Raw genomic sequence first — 17,897 nt, 5'->3', positions numbered from 1 at the left:
GTCTATAACGGATTTGTATATATGTAATTTTATTTTAGGCAGTATTTTTCCCCCAAATATTAAGTTACTTAATTGATAGCAAATATTACAGGCTTTCTTGGTTTGGTTAATATTTCTTCTTTTATTTTTCCATTTTGGTGTATAATAGTTCCAATATATTCATAAGTTTTCACCTGTTCTAGTTCTTCCCTGTTACAATTCATATGGATTGTACCTATTGTTTATTCTGTTTTACCCATTTGAATTACTTTACTCTTTTTGGTATTTACTACCATTCTCTTATTTCTTAATATTTCTGTCCAACCACTGATTCTTGTAATTTTTGCTCTGTTTCTGGTACTAATAATATGTCGTCTGCATACACAAACACCTAGCTACTGTATGTACTGCCTCATACTTCAATAACTAACTCTCAACCAAGACGACACCATCCCCCTAAATTTCATTGTCAGGTAGCTGTCCGAGTCCTTGAGCTCGTGTCCAGTATTTTCTTGTCTGCCCGGAAGAAAGTCTATAAAGAAAGGGTCAAAAACCTTCAAACATAATGACAAAATCCAAATTAAAGATTAAACGCGGTTTAGATAATCCATCCACTGCTACTTTAGAGTCTACTGCACCAGTATTTCCATACGGACATTTTTATTTTAATTAACTCAAATTTAGTGGGCACACACAATCCACACAGTCAATCATTCCACACAACTTTAAACATCAATAAAAGTTGTACACATTTTTTGAAATTTCACACAGTTTGAAGATACTGTTTAGAATCTACTACTTGCTCACCGATTAACAATATGCCCTAGCACAAATCCAGCGACTTCTCTATATTACGATCCGTGGGTGATGGGCCAATGCTTAAGTTCTATTTAAACGTCTTTTTCGTAAACATTAAATTTTAGTTCTATAGAATTTATCTGTTATGGTAACAATGGTTATTATAGGAGAAAAATTAGCTCCTGCGCCGGGGATCGAAACCGGGTCCTTAGTTCTACGTACCAAGCGTTCTAACCCCTGCGCTACGCCGAAGTTCAATCCACAGCACCAGATCGAATTCCCCTCCTCTAGTGTTTTTCCCTTTGTGGCCTTACTCCATGTTCGACATATATGTTGACATATATTAAGTCAACTGCCATTAGGCTATACAAAGGGAATATTATAACAGAAGGTTCGATACGAATTTACATCAAAATAATTTTTCTTTCTTTCAAAGTTCGCTATTTTTTGGTCTTGCAACGGTGAATATAGATGTTCTCTGAACTACTACTACTTGCTGTGAAATTTATTAAGAACTCAAAAAATTTAATTACACACATGAATTTGGTATCTTCACCAGCTCATATTCATTTGTACACACAAAATACCGATACTTCTAGCTCAAGTCACTTATTTCAGTTTACTTTCAACTGGTTCTCTTTAATTGGGTAAAGTGACATTGTTCAAGTAAAATTTTGAATAATGGACATTTTTCCCCCTTCTAAGAAAAACATTCAACAGCGACATTTCTGTATGGACATTCCCCGTTCTTTTAAGCATTATATTTATATATAAATAATACTGTATTTAATTGTTAGAAGCCAACCAAATCATGACGTTTAATATAACTTTAAGAGAAGAGGAAAAAACTCTATTGAAAACTTAACACAGACGCACATTGAACTTATTCTTGGCCTTAATAAATTCGCTTATGCACGTAGAACCAAAGCCATTAAGTTATTGGTCAGCGCTCCGTTATGTAAGTTTCAAAGAACTACGTAAAATTGTTCTCATGAGGAAAAAATCCAGTCAGAACTACTTAAATGTAAGTTCTACAAAATATCTTGATATTCCTTGCACGAGTTTCCTTTGGATTTGATTTGCTCTTGCAACGGAATCAGAAACGGGTTACTTTTGAAACGAATAATAAAACGAAACATCCAGGCTTACTCACTGTAGTTATGGGACGAATATTTTAAATCTTTGTGATTCTGAATGTGCAGAAAATAAGTCCGTGTGTATGCTGACCACATGTCCTTGGAGTCTGCGGTTTTGAATGTTTTGTATTGGTTGTAATTCCCTAAAAAAATTAAGACGAAATGCGCCGGAATATTCAGTCTCTAAAAATAGTTGGTAATAGTAATGTCTTGGAAATGGTAGATCGGCTAATATCAAGACTTTTAATATAGGAGTTTTACCTTTCACGCTGAATGTGTTCAGAGGTAGGATTTTGAGTAACGTATTCCATCGTGTCCTGGAACTTAATATTTGAACCGTTTTTCAACTACATACAGGTTCCATTATCAGGAGAAATAGGAACGTCATTTACGTTGTTGAGTAATTTCTTACTACTACAAATGTGTCAATACATAGATCTGCCGGTGTGGAGTAACGGTTAGTATGCCTGACCGAGGAATGAGCAGGCTTGGTTTCAAATCCTGATAGGGATAAGTTACCTGGTTGAGGTTTTATCCGTGGTTTTCTCTCAATCCATTAAGAGCAAATGTTGGGTAAATTTCGGCACTGGACAGTGGAGTCATTTCGCTGGCATATTTAATTCACTCATACTCTAGATAACCATCGCAGTGGTAAGATTAGTTCCTACAAACATGGATCTCATTTCAATAGTTGCAGAGTTGATCTAAGTTATTTTTTTATATCTGAGAATTACGCTTCTGTGAACAGCGCTTCAAAAGTCGAATAATAAACAAATAATAGCCAATACCTATAGGCCTACTTTTTGTTACCCGAATGAGGAGGAAGAACCATAATGCTGGAAGAATTCCACGTTGATCCCCCAATTAGGCGCATTCCCAGACAACGCCATTTGACCACACTGCAATTCGCCGATTATCCGTTTCGAGCAGACAACCCTACTCGTCACTATAAAAGCTCCCTCGTGCGTCGCCATCCGGCGATAGGGGAATGCTATGGAATAATAATGGAATGGAAATCGGATGGAATGGTGTTGTCTAACATTGGGAAATGGATGAACCCCGAGGAAAGCTACAACTTCGACCTTGTCCGTCGCAAGTGTTATCTGACCGTAACTCGAACTCAGATGGCCTCCGTAACAGGCTGAATGTGTCACAGCAGGAACTAACTGACTCTTACTAGTTTCGTTTAATTAAGGGTTCGCTAGATACACAACATCTTGGCTTGAGTTTCTGAAGTTTCGTGTTCCATACGTTATTTTCTAATGGTTTTAGTATTTAGGTAATTCCTTATTACTTACAAATGGCTTTTACAGAACCCTGAGGTTCATTGCCGCCCTCACATAAGCCCGCCAACTGTCCCTATCCGGAGCAAGATTAATCCAGTCCCTACCATCATATCCCACCGCCCTGAAATCCATTTTAATATTATCCTTCCATCTACTTCTCGGCCTTCCCAAAAATGTTTATTCATCAGGTCTCCCAACTAACACTATATAAACATTTCTGGATTCACCAGTACGTGCCACATTCCATGCCTATTTCAAATGTCTGGATTTAATGTTCGTAATTATGTTAGGTGAAGAATACAACGCATGCAGTTCTGAGTTGTGTAACTTTCTTCATTCTCCTCTCACTTCATTCCTCTTAGCCCCAAATATGTTCCTAAGCACCTTATTACCGAACACACTTAACCTCTGTTCCTCTCTCAAAGTGAGTGTAAAGTTTCACAACCACACAGAACAACCGGTAATATAACTGTTTTTATAAATTCTAACTTTCAGTTTTTCTTAAAGCAGACTAGATGACAAAAAAGTTCTCAACCGAATAATAGGAAATCATTTCCCATATTTATTCTGCGTTTAAAATCCTCTCATTTATATTTGTTACTGTTGCTTCAAGACATTTGAATTTTTACACATCTTCAAAGAATAAATTTCCAATTTTTGTATTTCCATTACGTACTAAGTTCTGGTCACGAGACATAATCATATACTCCGTCTTTTCGTGATGTATTTTCAAACCTATCTCTTCACTAGCTTCAAGTAAAATTCCCGTGTTTTCCCTAATAGTCTGTGGATTTCCTCCCAACATATTCACGTCATCCGCATAAACAAGCAGCTGCTGTAACCCGTTCAATTTCAAACCCTCTCTGTTTTCCTGGACTTTCCTAATGGCATATTCTAGCGCGAAGTTGAAAAGTAAAGGTGAGAGTGCATCTCCTTGCTTTAGCCCGCAGTGAATTGGAAAAGCGTTATGTTTATAATATTGAGAAATGAAATGGAATGAGATGTCCTATTTAACTCTTAAAATTAAACTAAGAAATATTAATAATCATGTGTATTAACATTCGTGAAAAAAGTAGTAGCGTAGTTTCCTATTCTGCATAATGCTGAAGCACGAACATCTCTTTTTATTTCAAGTGTGATGTGATACAGATGACTGAAAGGAAATAACGTAGGCTATTACGAACTAGAACTAAAGACGTTCGAAAGGAAGACACTCTTCGATAAAAATACAGTTCAATACACCGAACGGAAAGGAAATTGTTGAAAGTAGTGACAACCCTTGTCTAAACACATGAGGACAAGGGCGACATCTACATGGGGAAGAAGGGAACGAAACGAAAAACAAGATGGCGGGTTCTACCAATCGGTGGTAAGTAAAATACTTGTTTAAATATATTACATTTATTTCATTTACATAATTATGCATGCATGAAATGAAAAAAAATAAAAAATAATAAAATGTATGTCTTAGACATTGTGTGCAGTGTTGATTAGTACTCATACAGAGTGTATCGTAAGTACTGTTAGTAATTTCAAGGGGTTATTCTTTGAAATATTTCAAACAAAATATTTCAATATAATTTTTCCCGTTTTTCTTCCTTTTCGAGAAAAAAAATTATTTTATGTGAAAATTTCACAGCATGTTGTGGGAAAGCCACTGATTTAATTTCCAATATGCTCATTCAGTTTAATAGAGCAGTGTATTATGATAATAAATGATGGAAAGAATTTTAGTTTTGTCCCTTATGGTGCATAAATTTGACCAGAACAAATGTAACATTTTAAAATTCCTTTGCAGAAGAAAAAGTCCGGGTAAAACTTGTAGTCATTTTTCGCTCACAATAAATTTCTGGGTTTAATAAACTCTACAGTTAAAATAGAAGTTAAATACACTACTCCTAATAACCCTGCTGCTGCCAGAATAAAATTCATATTGTCCAAACTGCCAGCAGCTCAGAAAAGTACAACCGTAAACATTTTCACCACAAGGAAGGAGAGTGTAATGGTTGAAATCTAGCTTCGAAAGTGATGAGTAGAAAAGGAGACGCGCATATATATATATATATATATATATATATATATATATATATATATATATATATATATATATATATATATGCGTAGGCCTACACATAGAAGAGTCCACTAAATTTAGAAAATTATTGAATTTATAAAAAGTTCTGATCACGAGTGGTTCGGATTTCTGGCACCGGATTTTTGGAATTTACTACCACCAAAACTACCAAAAGCCAATCACTACCATTAATATCATACAACTAATCGCGCCCTTTGAAAGACTTCAAACGTTATTTCTCTTTCCATAAAACTAAGTGAAGCGTCAGAAGTATAGGCCTACTCCCATTTATATGTAGATTATACCGTTTTAGGACTTCGATCATTGCACGGCGGTAGTTGAACGCACAGTGGTGGGGACCGCAAGGAGTTTAAACTTTTCTCATGCAATTATATTAAATTTGTAACTTTTCAACTTTGTCTATAGGTATGTTGGGCTAAATCGATGACAAATTAGCTGAGGAAACTTCAAACCTGAAAGACGAAGCTTACTAAATGCTACATTCTACCTTTTACCTATATTCTGTCTTTCTTTTAGTCCTAATTTCAAATAGTTTGGAACTATCGGCGTAGCTCAGATGGTAGCGCGTTTTGCCTTCTGATCCGGTGTTAACTTCTGGCGTGGGTTCGATTCCCGCTTGGACTGACTACCTGGTTGAGACTTTTTAAGGTTTTATTCAAGCGTAAGACGAATATCTGGTAATCTGTGGCGAATCCTCGGCCTTATCTCTCCAAATACCATCTCGCCATCACCAATTCCATAGACGCTAAATTACCCAGTATTTGATACAGCGTTATTAATAACAAAGCAGAAAATATAGTTTGGAAATACATTCAGTTATGCTCAGAGTAACATAAATTATTTATGTGGGAAGATGATTAGACGGCTATAGTTTATTAGCAGATCATGGCAGGGAACTTGGGATTACCGTGAGAAATGTTCCAAGGTTTCCATTTAAGCAATATGCATTATTAACAGTAGGGGTGCGAGTCCTAAATATTTCCCACCTTTACCGCCAAGAAAGTAACCCTGGTTCTCATTTCTGTTAAACTCGGTGACCCTAAGGCTATAGCGTGGCCGTAACGATTAGCTAAATGAAGAAAATCCATGATCTCACAGAGAATCGAACCCGCGACTTTCCGGTTTGCAGCGCAACGCCTTAATCGCGTTGCTACCTCGCGTTCCTATGAGACAGAAGTACAGCTTCATTTAGAAAGTAACTTTCTTCTACTCTTATTACCTGGGTGTGTTCCATCAAAATATCGCGTAGGTATTCCATTCGCTACATCCTTTCGTGAAATGACTATTGTATACTATAATTTACTTTGCGATATCCAACTCTGCAATTATTATGCTTGGCTCTCGTGCTTTGAAATATGATAAATTATTTGCACGTTGTAGTGGGCTATGTTCTAGTTTAGACTTTTCCTTCAGATTTTTGTCTTATTTGAATGGTTTTCGGAATCTGAAAAGCGGCCAGCGGGCTTCGAACTTGTACTGATGTTTCTCGCAGTCCAGGTGACGTGCATACCATTCAATATATTTTTTTCATTTTTCGTCTTAGAATCCATCTTGTCGTAAAAACCTTTCGTTTTGAAACTGGAAACTATTTTGACAAATACACTGGATAATTCCACGCGAAGAATTCTCAGCCAATGAACGAGCGCATTGACGCTAGATTGACCAATGAAAATCGAATTACACTGATAGTTAAAAGCTTGCAGCTCAAAATAAATAAGCGGTAGCTTTCCCTCCTACGTTAATTTATTTGTGTGTGTGTGTTTGTTTCGATGTATCAGCAAACAAACGATTACGTTAGTCTGAACTTGCAGCAGTAAATAATTACAATAATTGAAGGGCTTTCTGAAAAATGAGGTAGTTAAATTTTTACAAATTGTGGAAAACAACAAAAAAGTTCATTCATTCATTCATTCATTCATTCATTCATTCATTCATTCATTCATTCATTCATTCATTCATTCATTCATTGTTCTGCCCAAAGGCAGGTGTTTCATTGCAAACTCAAAATTCACCAATCTTTCCTATTTTCTGCCTTCCTCTTTGTCTCCTCATATGATCCATAATCCTAATGTCGTCTGTCATCTCATTTCTTCTGCCTCGAACTCTTCTCCCGTTCATTATTTCCTCCAGTGCATCCCTCAATAGGCAGTTTCTTCTCAGCCAGTGACCCAACCACTTTCTTTCCCTCTTCCAGATAAAAAACATTATACAAATTCAAATTTTAACTGAGATTCTTTCCTGTCTCAGAGTATATCCTAGGTGCTAGTGAGTTTCATTTCATCACTCGCTCATTTATTACAATAAAAAATTTAGGGGGTAAAAATAATAGAGCTACCTCCTTTTTGCAATAAAATTGGGTATAATTAACCACATTCTACTCTGAACACTCATTTACTGTGCGAATGTCATAAACCATAACACGAGACACAGCAGATATTATATATTATATATTATATGTGTGTGTGTTTAATGAAAAAATGGTTTCAAATGAAACATTTCACAGTATGATGAATGATAAGTGGAACAGAGAAAAAAAATTCTCTCCGGCACCGGGATTTGAACCCGGGTTCTCAGCTCTACGTGCTGACGCTCTATCCACTAAGCTACACCTGATTCCCATCCCGATGTCTGATCGAATCCTCTAAGTTTAAGTTCCACCTCTTGGGTTCCCTCTAGTGGCCTACCCTCATGCACTGCGTCGTAGATGTATGACAGTGGCACAATGTCCATACATGTGCGGAGGTGCACTCGTTATGAGCGACTAAGTGGCCGGGCATCCGACGGAGTAAGCGCCGTCTTAAATCACTAAGTCATTATATTTCGCATACCATATATTATTACGATGTACCGAAGTACATATGATACTTCCGTGCAGAAATTCTGCGTCATCATTTATGATGAAAGATGTACTTCAGTACATCGTAATAATATATAAGCGAAAAATAATCACTTAGTGATTTAAGACGGCGCTTACTCCGTCGGATCCCGGTCAGTTAGTCACTCATAACGCTTGCACCTCTGCACATGTATGGACATTGTGCCACTGTCATACATCTGTGACGCAGTGCATGAGGGTAGGCCACTAGAGGGAACCCAAGAGGTAGAACTTGTACTAAGAGGATTCGATCCGACATCGGGATGGGAATCCGGTGTACTTAGTGGATAGAGCGTCAGCACGTAGAGCTGAACACCCGGGTTCAAATCCCGGTGCGGGAGAGAATTTTTTTCTCTGTTCCACTCATCCTTCATCGTATGATGACGCAGAATTTCTGCACGGAAATGTCATATGTACTTCGGTACATCGTAATAATATATTTCACAGTATGTTTTGGGAAAGCCATTGATTTAATTCCCAATATGCTCAGTCAATTTAAGAGAGCAGTGTATTATGGTAATAAATTATGAAAACAATTTTGGTTTTGTCCCTTAGGTGTGCAGAAATTTGATTCGAACGAATGTAACGTTTCAAAATTTCTTAGCAGAAAGAAAAGTTGCATTTGCTCGGATGAAATTTCTCACATTTGAAGTACAAAACTAAAATTATTTCAATGACGTAATATAATAATACACTGCTCTCTTAAATTGAATGAGCATATTGGGAATTCAATCAATGGCTTTCCCAAAACATGCTATGAAATCTTTCATATAAAACAATTTTTATCTCTAAAAGGAAGCACAAGCGAGCAAAATTGTATTTAATTTTGTGTTTGAAATATCTCGAGGAATAACTCCGTGAAATTACTGACACTACTTAAGATTCTGTATATTCTGAATATTACTCCAGGAGCTGCCTCCTTTTTGCAAGGAAACGATTGGGAGCTCAGCTCCAATTCCACTGTAACTTACTACCAAATGCTCGGAATCGCATTGTTTTTGCACTAAAAGCTCGGGCATATTTTTAACGTATGAAATAAGCAAAACATTAATTTGACCAAAAAGTGGAGCCATCCCCTTTTTGCAGGGAGCCCTTCAATTGTACTATTACATATAAAAATGGTTTACAATAAAATGAAACATGTTCAGAATTATAGATAAACAATGATAGAGAGTTCAAAATGTAGTCTTGTTATAACCCCAAATGTTCAGTTTTTATTTCAAGAAGCCTTTTATTCCTATCATCTCTGCTTCGATTCGAATGTTTTTCTGGATCGTATTATAACCTCGAATGTTTAGTTGTTCAGAATTGCAGTTCTCACAGGAATTATCTTGCCGAATACAATTCGTGATAATAGTTATCTTCGGGTAACTTAATTTCGCCTTTTAAACTCGTGTTTCGTTGTCATTAGATAATTATTCGTTAAGCGCAATTAAATTGCCGGAAAACTATCAGCACTCGTTCGTTGTATTGTAGAAGAGAGAGACATCAGACGTTGGATCTATATCTTTGAACTCAAGCTGGAAATGCGGAAGTGTCTTTGAAGGCGGTTTCCGTCTCACGTGACAAAGAACTCCGTAGTGCTGTGATCTTTGCTTCCGGTAACATCCTGGACAAGGCGACCTTGCAGTTGACGCTCCCGTTTTCTCAGACTAGCGACGGGCACGATCTCATCGCGACGTTCTGGTGATGTAATAGTCCGCAATCTGGAGCTACGTAATTTGTTTGCATCACTCCGAAACTGAATAGCATGATGCAACACTTCACTACCTGTCGTGGCGATACATCCGTATTGCTTCCATTCATAGGAAAATTTCAGATGGTACTAGCGAAAATGAAACATAGATACGTGAACTATATTGGAATAACTTTATTCTGTTTGGTTGTGAAACTTGGACTCTTACTTTGAGGACCAGAGATTAAGGGTGTTTGAGAATAAGGTTCTTAGGAAAACATTTGGGGCTAAGAGGGATGAAGTTACAGGAGAATGGAGAAAGTTACACAACGCAGAACTTCACGCATTGTATTCTTCACCTGACATAATTAAGAACATTAAATCCAGACGTTTGAGATGGGCAGGGCATGTAGCACGTATGGGCGAATTCAGAAATGCATAGTGTGTTAGGCTGGAGGGAAAAAGACCTTTGGGGAGGCCGAGACGTAGATGGGAGGATAATATTAAAATTTATTTGAGGGAGATGGAATATGATGATAGAGAGTGGATTAATCTTGCACAGGATAGGAACCGATGGCGGGCTTATGTGAGGGCGGCAATGAACCTTCGGGTTCCTTAAAAGCCATTTGTAAATAAGTTGTAAGTATATCGAACTAAAAGTTATACTATTGGAGCCTATTCCACAAAGGTACGGTGTTTTACAGCTATCAAAAAAAGTGGCCCCACTTGTGAACAGCGAATATTTTCTAAGTCCACTTCGGATCACGGTGATGTTACACGATGCTCGCGTTTGTAGAAGCAGTTTCGTAACTATGGAGTCATTCGATATCTACGTCTCGTAGAGAAGCGGCAGTGTGTTCGCTTAATGATTCGAAGGTTGTGAGGGCTAATATTTCTCATGAACGTTTACGTAGACTAAGTTTACTGATTAATAAAGGTTTAATGGGATTTATATCTAGAATAACTATACGATGATTTTTATTAAGATCTTGTAATATAGCTGCTTCCCCTTCATTAAATTTATTGTTAAAGTTATCATTTTATTTTGTAATCTTTCTGTAACGATATAAATAATATTAAAGTTATTTTTATTTTGCTATCGTTCTGTAGCGATATAAATAATAATCAATTTATCATTTATATTGTTATCTTCCTTTAATGATGTAAATAATATTAAAGTTATCATTTATATTCTGTTACAGTTCTTTAGCGTTATAAATAATATTCAATTTATCATTTGTATTGTTATCGTTGTTTAGATATGTAAGTAATATTAACGTTATCATTTGTATTCTACTATAGTTCTTTAGCGTTATAAATAATATTCAAGTTACCATTTACATTCTGTCATGTTCTTTAGCGATATAAATAATATTCATGTCACACAAACACCATCGATATGGAAAGAAAAAACTAGCTTTTGGACTTTAGTGGATATTCATGAAGCAAAAGAAAAATACAGCGGGTGAAAAAATGACAATTTCAAAGACGCGTTTGACAACATTCGAAAATGGGCTCTACTTTAATAGAGTATGGGGAGACTTGTGACATTAATGAAGTGTATCTGAACAACGGGTAAAAAAGAGGAACATATTTGCTAGCCCTGACCAAGTTTATTCCGAAACAAAGATGAGAAGTGATATCCAATGTGAAGATGATGGATCTGAGGAAGATGTTAAAATACATACCACAAGTACACAACATTTTTTTTTTCAACAATCTACCATTTGTGTAGAGAAGAGCAGCTGAAGAAAGCAACTATGCAATAACTGTGAGAGGAGATAATAGCCTAATGATGAAAGTGACTGAAATGAAGCTAATTCATTTTCTTCCGTTCTGTTCATCTTATGGGACAATGTTAGGTAGTAGGAAAAACAGAATTTAAGAAAAGTTTTGATGCTGTTCTTTTTGTATGAAACAAAATGTTTGCAAAAGTGTAATTATTAATTTATTTTTATCTATTTCCCATTAAAAAAACCTCATATGCCTACTATATTCGTAATGGAACACGAGCTTGTGAAAGTAAGTCTTGAAGAATGAATGCCTAAAAGTGTTTTCTTTCATTAATGAAATCGGGTCTGGGTGGGGAAGAAAATAACTTACGGAAAGTAGGGGGGGGGGAATAACAGATGTATTGTGATCAGTGAACTGTTCTTGGCTCTTTCATTGATTGTGATTTTAAAGGAGTCTATAAATTTATAATTTAATTTGTTTCATCAGTATACGTTTTCAAATAAGATTATATATTTTCAAAGAAAAACATTGTTATTGTTTTCCCTCCACATATTGAGAAACAAAGAAAGTGTGTTTTAAGTCTTGCTGACAAGAGTGAAACATTATTTCTGTCTAAATTTATGACCCATGAAACTATTATTGTCACAGATAAACAGGAAAAGCATATGTTTTCTTTCCCCACATTTATTGTTTTCCCTACATACTGAGAAAGGGAGAAAGTGTGTTTTATTTTCTTATACTGTATACGCCCATAGACCGTTTCTAAGCATTAAACAGAGTGATTCACGAGGATTCACCGTCATATACGGAGCAATTTCGGAAGGCATTCTGAGCAAAAATTGATATATAAACATTTGTCCTAATTACAAATTTTCAAAGTTGCATTACTTTTTTTAAGTTGTTAGTAAAACGCTTTTCTTCTTTAGTTTTACGGGTAAAAATATTACAAATAGAGAATGAACTATTCAGAAGTGTCACTTCTTTAATTGGCTAGTATTCTGGAGCTAAAAATGTGTTGTTAATTACTTTGTACAAATTTTATTTTTAAATTTTTAACTAAAAAGACATCATTCTTACGTACTTCCCACAAAAATTGTTACAAATCATACGGGTTTAGGAACTTGACTCTACAACTTAATTATGCATCGCAATGTAGAGTCTTAAAAAATGTACAAGATTGGCGTGATTTGTAACAATTGTGATAAGTGCGTAAGAAAATGTAATTTTGTAGTTAAAATCGAAAATAAATTCTGTACGAAACAACTATGGAATTCTCAACACATTTTCAGAATGCCAGTGAATTAAAGAAAATTCATTCTTTATCTGTAATATTCTTTTACTCTTAAAACTCAGAATAATGGCATTTTTACAAACAACTTCAAATTAGTGTAATTCTGAAAATATTGAGATTAGGACAAAAGTTTATATGACGTGTTTTGCTCAGAATGTCTTCGGAAATAAGCTCCGTAAGTGGCAGTAAATCCTCGTGAATCACCCTGTGTATTAAAGGAAATTGAAATATTTAAGCTCATGTTTGTTCATATTTTCCAAACACAACAGTATTTCAACTTTATATCAAAATATGGATTTTGTTGTTTTCTTCTCCATCTAGACCCTCAAACTTCATTACACTTCTTTAAATTATTATCTTAGTTTACTGTGAAATAATTAGTTGATATAGTCAGTGCAGTAGTGATCAAAATACCAAATTCTTTTGGAAAACAATTATTTTCTTAAAACAAGAAGCAGAAAAGTTGTAATCCACACACAGACAATTAATTTAGAATATGCATCATAAATTGCTCTAGAATATGCCATTAGGAAAGTCCAGGGTAACAGAGAGGGTTTGGAATTGAACTGGTTAAATCAGCTGCTTGTCTATGCGGATGCCGTGAACATATTAGGAGAAAATCCACAAACGATTAGGGAAAACACGGGAATTTTACTTGAAGCAAGTAAAGAGATAGATTTGGAAGTAAATCCCGAAAAGACAAAGTAATGACTATGTCTCGTGACGAGAATATTGTACGAAATGGAAATATAAAAATTGGAAATTTATCTTTTGAAGAGGTGGAAAAATTGAAATACCTGGGAGCAGCAGTAACAAATATAAATGATACTCGGGAGGAAATTAAACACAGAATAAATATGGGAAATGCCTGTTATTATTCGGTTGAGAAGCTTTTATCATCCAGTCTGCTTTCAAAAAACTGAAAGTTAGAATTTATAAAACAGTCATATTACCGGTTGTTCTTTATGGTTGTGAAACTTGGACTCTCACTTTGATAGAGGAATATAGGTTAAGGGTGTTTGAGAATAAGGTGGTTAGGAAAATATTTGGGTCTAAGATGGATGGAGTTACAGGAGAATGAAGAAAGTTACACAACACAGAACTGCACGCATTGTAGTCTTCACCTGACATAATTAAGGACATTAAATCCAGACGTTCGAGATGGGCAGGGCATGTAGCACGTATTGGCGAATTCGGAAATGCATATAGCGTGTTATTGTCGCACCATCGGATCTGTGCCCCTTCAGCGCTGCCGTCGTTCTTGGAAAAGTTAACGCCTCTACTCACCCCATTCCACCCGTTTCTCTCCCACTACGTCAAACAGCAGGCCACGAACCTTCCCGAATAGGGATGTTGCCAATCTTCCGGCAAACAGTGTCATGTCTCTTGAATATTGCTTATAATAATGTAAGGTTAATTATTACTTATTCATAATTTAATTTAAGTAGGTCTTTCAATCAAAATACATCTTGTATTTCTACATTTTTTAAATCCAAATCCCATGTCTCGAATTACTTTCCGTACCGTTTCTCTCCCTCCTTGGAAATTTATTGCTTCTCTCGCAACCTTCAATAATTTCTCCAATGTCGGAACTTCTTTCTGCATCGTATAAAATTCTTGTATCTTTCTTCTTAAAATACATCTGTCCATATCATCTACAAGAATTAAAGGTTCCCTTGGTCTGTTCTTCCCTGGTGACTCCAGATTTTCATCTCCTGCACAGACTCCCTCTCTCCTGATTTTCCTTATTAGGCGCTCTGACCTACCTTTATAAATTACATAAAAAAAGTTGTATTATATTAGTATTAGTTAAGTAAGTAATTTTAAAACGTAATCAATTGAAATACAATAAGCCTCCCCCGTGATCGCAGCTGCTCTTTTCGTTGCCTAATTTATAGGAAACAGATATTGACCTGTTTGTTTCTCTTCATCGCAAAATGCTATTACTTGCTTAATAATATTTATTTCACCACTCCGTGCTATAGTATTCATGTTGAGTTGACAACACTGGACTGCAAGTGCAAATAAACTGTCCCGCAAGAAGGCTCAAAATTGTGAGTAGTGGGGGAGAGAAAGAGAGAGGCATAGAAAAGAGAGAAATAGGAATACAGGGAGAGAAATGAATTGCCGAGGCTGAAAAGGAATTAGGGTTCAGTTCGCATATCTTACGGGGGCACAGATCCGATGGTGGGACTATAGTTAGGAGGCCGGGGTGAAAAAGACCTTTGGGGACGCCGAGACGTAGATGGAAAGATACTATTAAAATGGATTTGAGGGAGGTGGGATATGATGATAGAGACTTGATTAATCTTGCTCAGGATAGGGACCAATGGTGGGCTTATGTGAGGGCGGCAATGAACTTCCGGGTTCCTTAAAAGGCAGTAAGTAAGTATCATAAATAAGAAATACTAAAACTAAATTGATTATAGGAGCTGAAAATGTATTTCTTTCTTTTTCTCAAAAGTAGTAAGTTCTTACTTGGATCACTAAGGCCCAATTGTATAAAACTCTCTGACTAAAGATCAACTTTGATCGAAGATGGAAAAGTGAACAGAGTTCAGACACTTCTTCTATTGTATAAAACTTTTCTGCGATCAAATTACCTTGGTTCAAATGCAATCTAAGTTCACGTGAAAAGGATTTGGCAACATCGCATAAACAGGTGAAATACGTGATGCGCGGACAGGTTTGTTTTTCAACAACAATTTCTTTTAACTTTTATATTGCTTAAATAGGGATTTAGTGACCTTTTTAGCACCCCATAGTGACAAAATTTAATCTTTCTTTGTTGATAATGACAAATCTAGCGACTTTACAACTACTTTTTGGCGACTTTCCGTACACTCTGTTGGAGACACTGGTTTTTTGTGCAATGTAAATAATGGCGGACAATAAGAAGAGTTGTTATCATGTTATGCTGTTTGATACTGCTAAACATAATAAAGCTTTATAAAACGACAATTTTCGTTTAGTAATACAGTTAATTGAAAATTTATGAATGTACCTATCATATCCATTAATAATTAATGGTTGTTATAAACGTAATATAATTATAGGTTATGTTATTTGATACGGCTGAACACGATAGAGCCTTATAAAATATAAGATTGTTTGTGTATTAAGGCAAGAAATTGAAAGAAATATATATAAATGTACCCATCATATCTATTAACATTAATAATAATGGATATTTTATTTGCACAATCCGTCACTCGTATATTTCAAACAGAAAAGAAATAACTGAACTTGGATCATCTAACTTAATCGGATAAATTTCTTCAGTCAAAGTTGACTTTAGTTTGAGACAAATTAATCTCAGATTAGACTTTATACAACACAAAATTCCAAGTTCAGCTGAAACGAGAATCAATTTAACCTCTGATCTAAGATTAAATGGTTTATACAATCGGGCCTAAGTTTTTTAGGTATCCAAATAGAAAGAAACATCGGAAACGAGAAGGCTTGCAGGTTGGGCACGTGGATGCCAAGAAGTTCCGGGATATTGGACGGAGGAGAAAATATATTGCTCTTGCCGAGGTCATCACTCACGATAAAAGCCTTTCCGAGGCAAATGGACTAGGCAGCAGGTGCTGTGGCCGAGGCGCAATTCTCCGTGCGAGCCGATACCTGCGGATATTGTAGACAATTGCAATTCGCGTGATAAAATATTTCATGGACGGAGACGGACTCGGTCGATACACCTGTCATGCACTCCCCTGCGTGTGGCGTGGCGATACTCTGTTACATTCGCACTAAGCATAGAGATAGTGTGTAAGGAAACAGCTGAGTTGAGAGGAACACATGAGTCACGCCGGGACCACTGCCTACACGAATTACTTATTTAATGGACTTGTTCTTTCGATGAGCGTGGCCTGTGTCCGCCTCTCGATTTCTTCAACCTAACACAACACGAACACAGATGACGAGAGTGCCAGCACAACACAAAAACTTCATTGACGAACAAAATGTACAACCACTGGCTTAGTCTAGGGCATTAATGTCAAAGCAAGCGCATTTTTCTGACCTTGAGGTCGTGCGCGGGCATTAAACGCTAAGTATGGAAAGAGGAAGGGATGTATATATGAATAAGCAGCCTGTTGGATTAAGAAAACAGTGGTGCACAAACTTCAAACGGAACGTGAAATTTTATGTCGTTATTTTTATTTGGCTTCTTTCTGTTTGATATTATCTATATTGTCTGTAAAACAAAAGTTCTAATACGAATTTCTTAATATTGCAGTTGTGTTTTAAATGTTAATAACATAATAAAGAATTAAGAAGAAATATTCACATAAATTCCATAGTAGTACAACTATACTGTACTAAATGGATGAAACAAATCATTCATAAAGAAAGTGATATCCCAAAGAAAGAGATTGAGTATGACATGATAAGTTGGAATTTGTATTGATGATAATTTTGGCCTTATAAAGGTAATCAATAAACTAATCAAAACAATATTACAGTACAGTTACCTAGGTGCTGTATATGTTTTAAGTGTAACTAATATTCCATAACAAAACTCTCATCGCATTATGCTTTTAAGGTGATATTTGTGAGCAACTTCCTATTATCAGAATATTAAATTATTTTCTCGAAATGTGCTGAAGCTATACAACACATAGGCATGTAACTTTTGCTTATGATGTAACAGTAGTTGCTTTGTTAATTCAGTTCCTTACAAACAATTTCCATGCGAATATTTTCAAAATTTTCAATACACTGTCTTCAGTAATATGTATTTACGGTATATTAGATTTACGAAAACATTCTGTAAGGCTACTAAATAAATAGGCCTATATCCGAAAATTTCACTTTTCTATAAAAAAAAAGTTGAGAAAATATTTCTTTTGAACAAAAAAATCAAACTTGTGAAAAATTAACATTAAAAGTAAAACTTACATTCTTATAATGCACTCATACTTCTCAGACAAATCTAAAAATTAACATGGATATAGTTTTAATAAGTTCTCTTCCCTTTATCCATTGAATCAGTGTCGGTCATCCCTGTATATAGCTCGACCAAGC

At 35.8% G+C, this 17,897-nt stretch overlaps 1 protein-coding gene across 3 annotated transcripts in view; it reads left to right on the top strand.

The window, feature by feature from the left end:
- Positions 1–17,897, top strand: part of LOC138707688 (serine-rich adhesin for platelets-like) — a 554,966-nt gene that overhangs the window by 21,436 nt on the left and 515,633 nt on the right. For 2 of the 3 annotated variants that reach the window (XM_069837489.1, XM_069837483.1), the window contains exon 2: positions 4,334–4,568. In XM_069837489.1, the coding sequence (XP_069693590.1) occupies positions 4,514–4,568 (55 nt within the window). In that variant the 5' untranslated portion in view covers positions 4,334–4,513. The remainder of the gene's footprint in view (positions 1–4,333; positions 4,569–17,897) is intronic. The other variant, XM_069837484.1, reaches the window with a different exon arrangement.

The sequence above is a fragment of the Periplaneta americana genome, chromosome 10, assembly GCF_040183065.1.
Source record: "Periplaneta americana isolate PAMFEO1 chromosome 10, P.americana_PAMFEO1_priV1, whole genome shotgun sequence".
Lineage (NCBI taxonomy): Eukaryota > Metazoa > Arthropoda > Insecta > Blattodea > Blattidae > Periplaneta > Periplaneta americana.
This window is presented reverse-complemented; position numbering and strand designations above follow the sequence as displayed.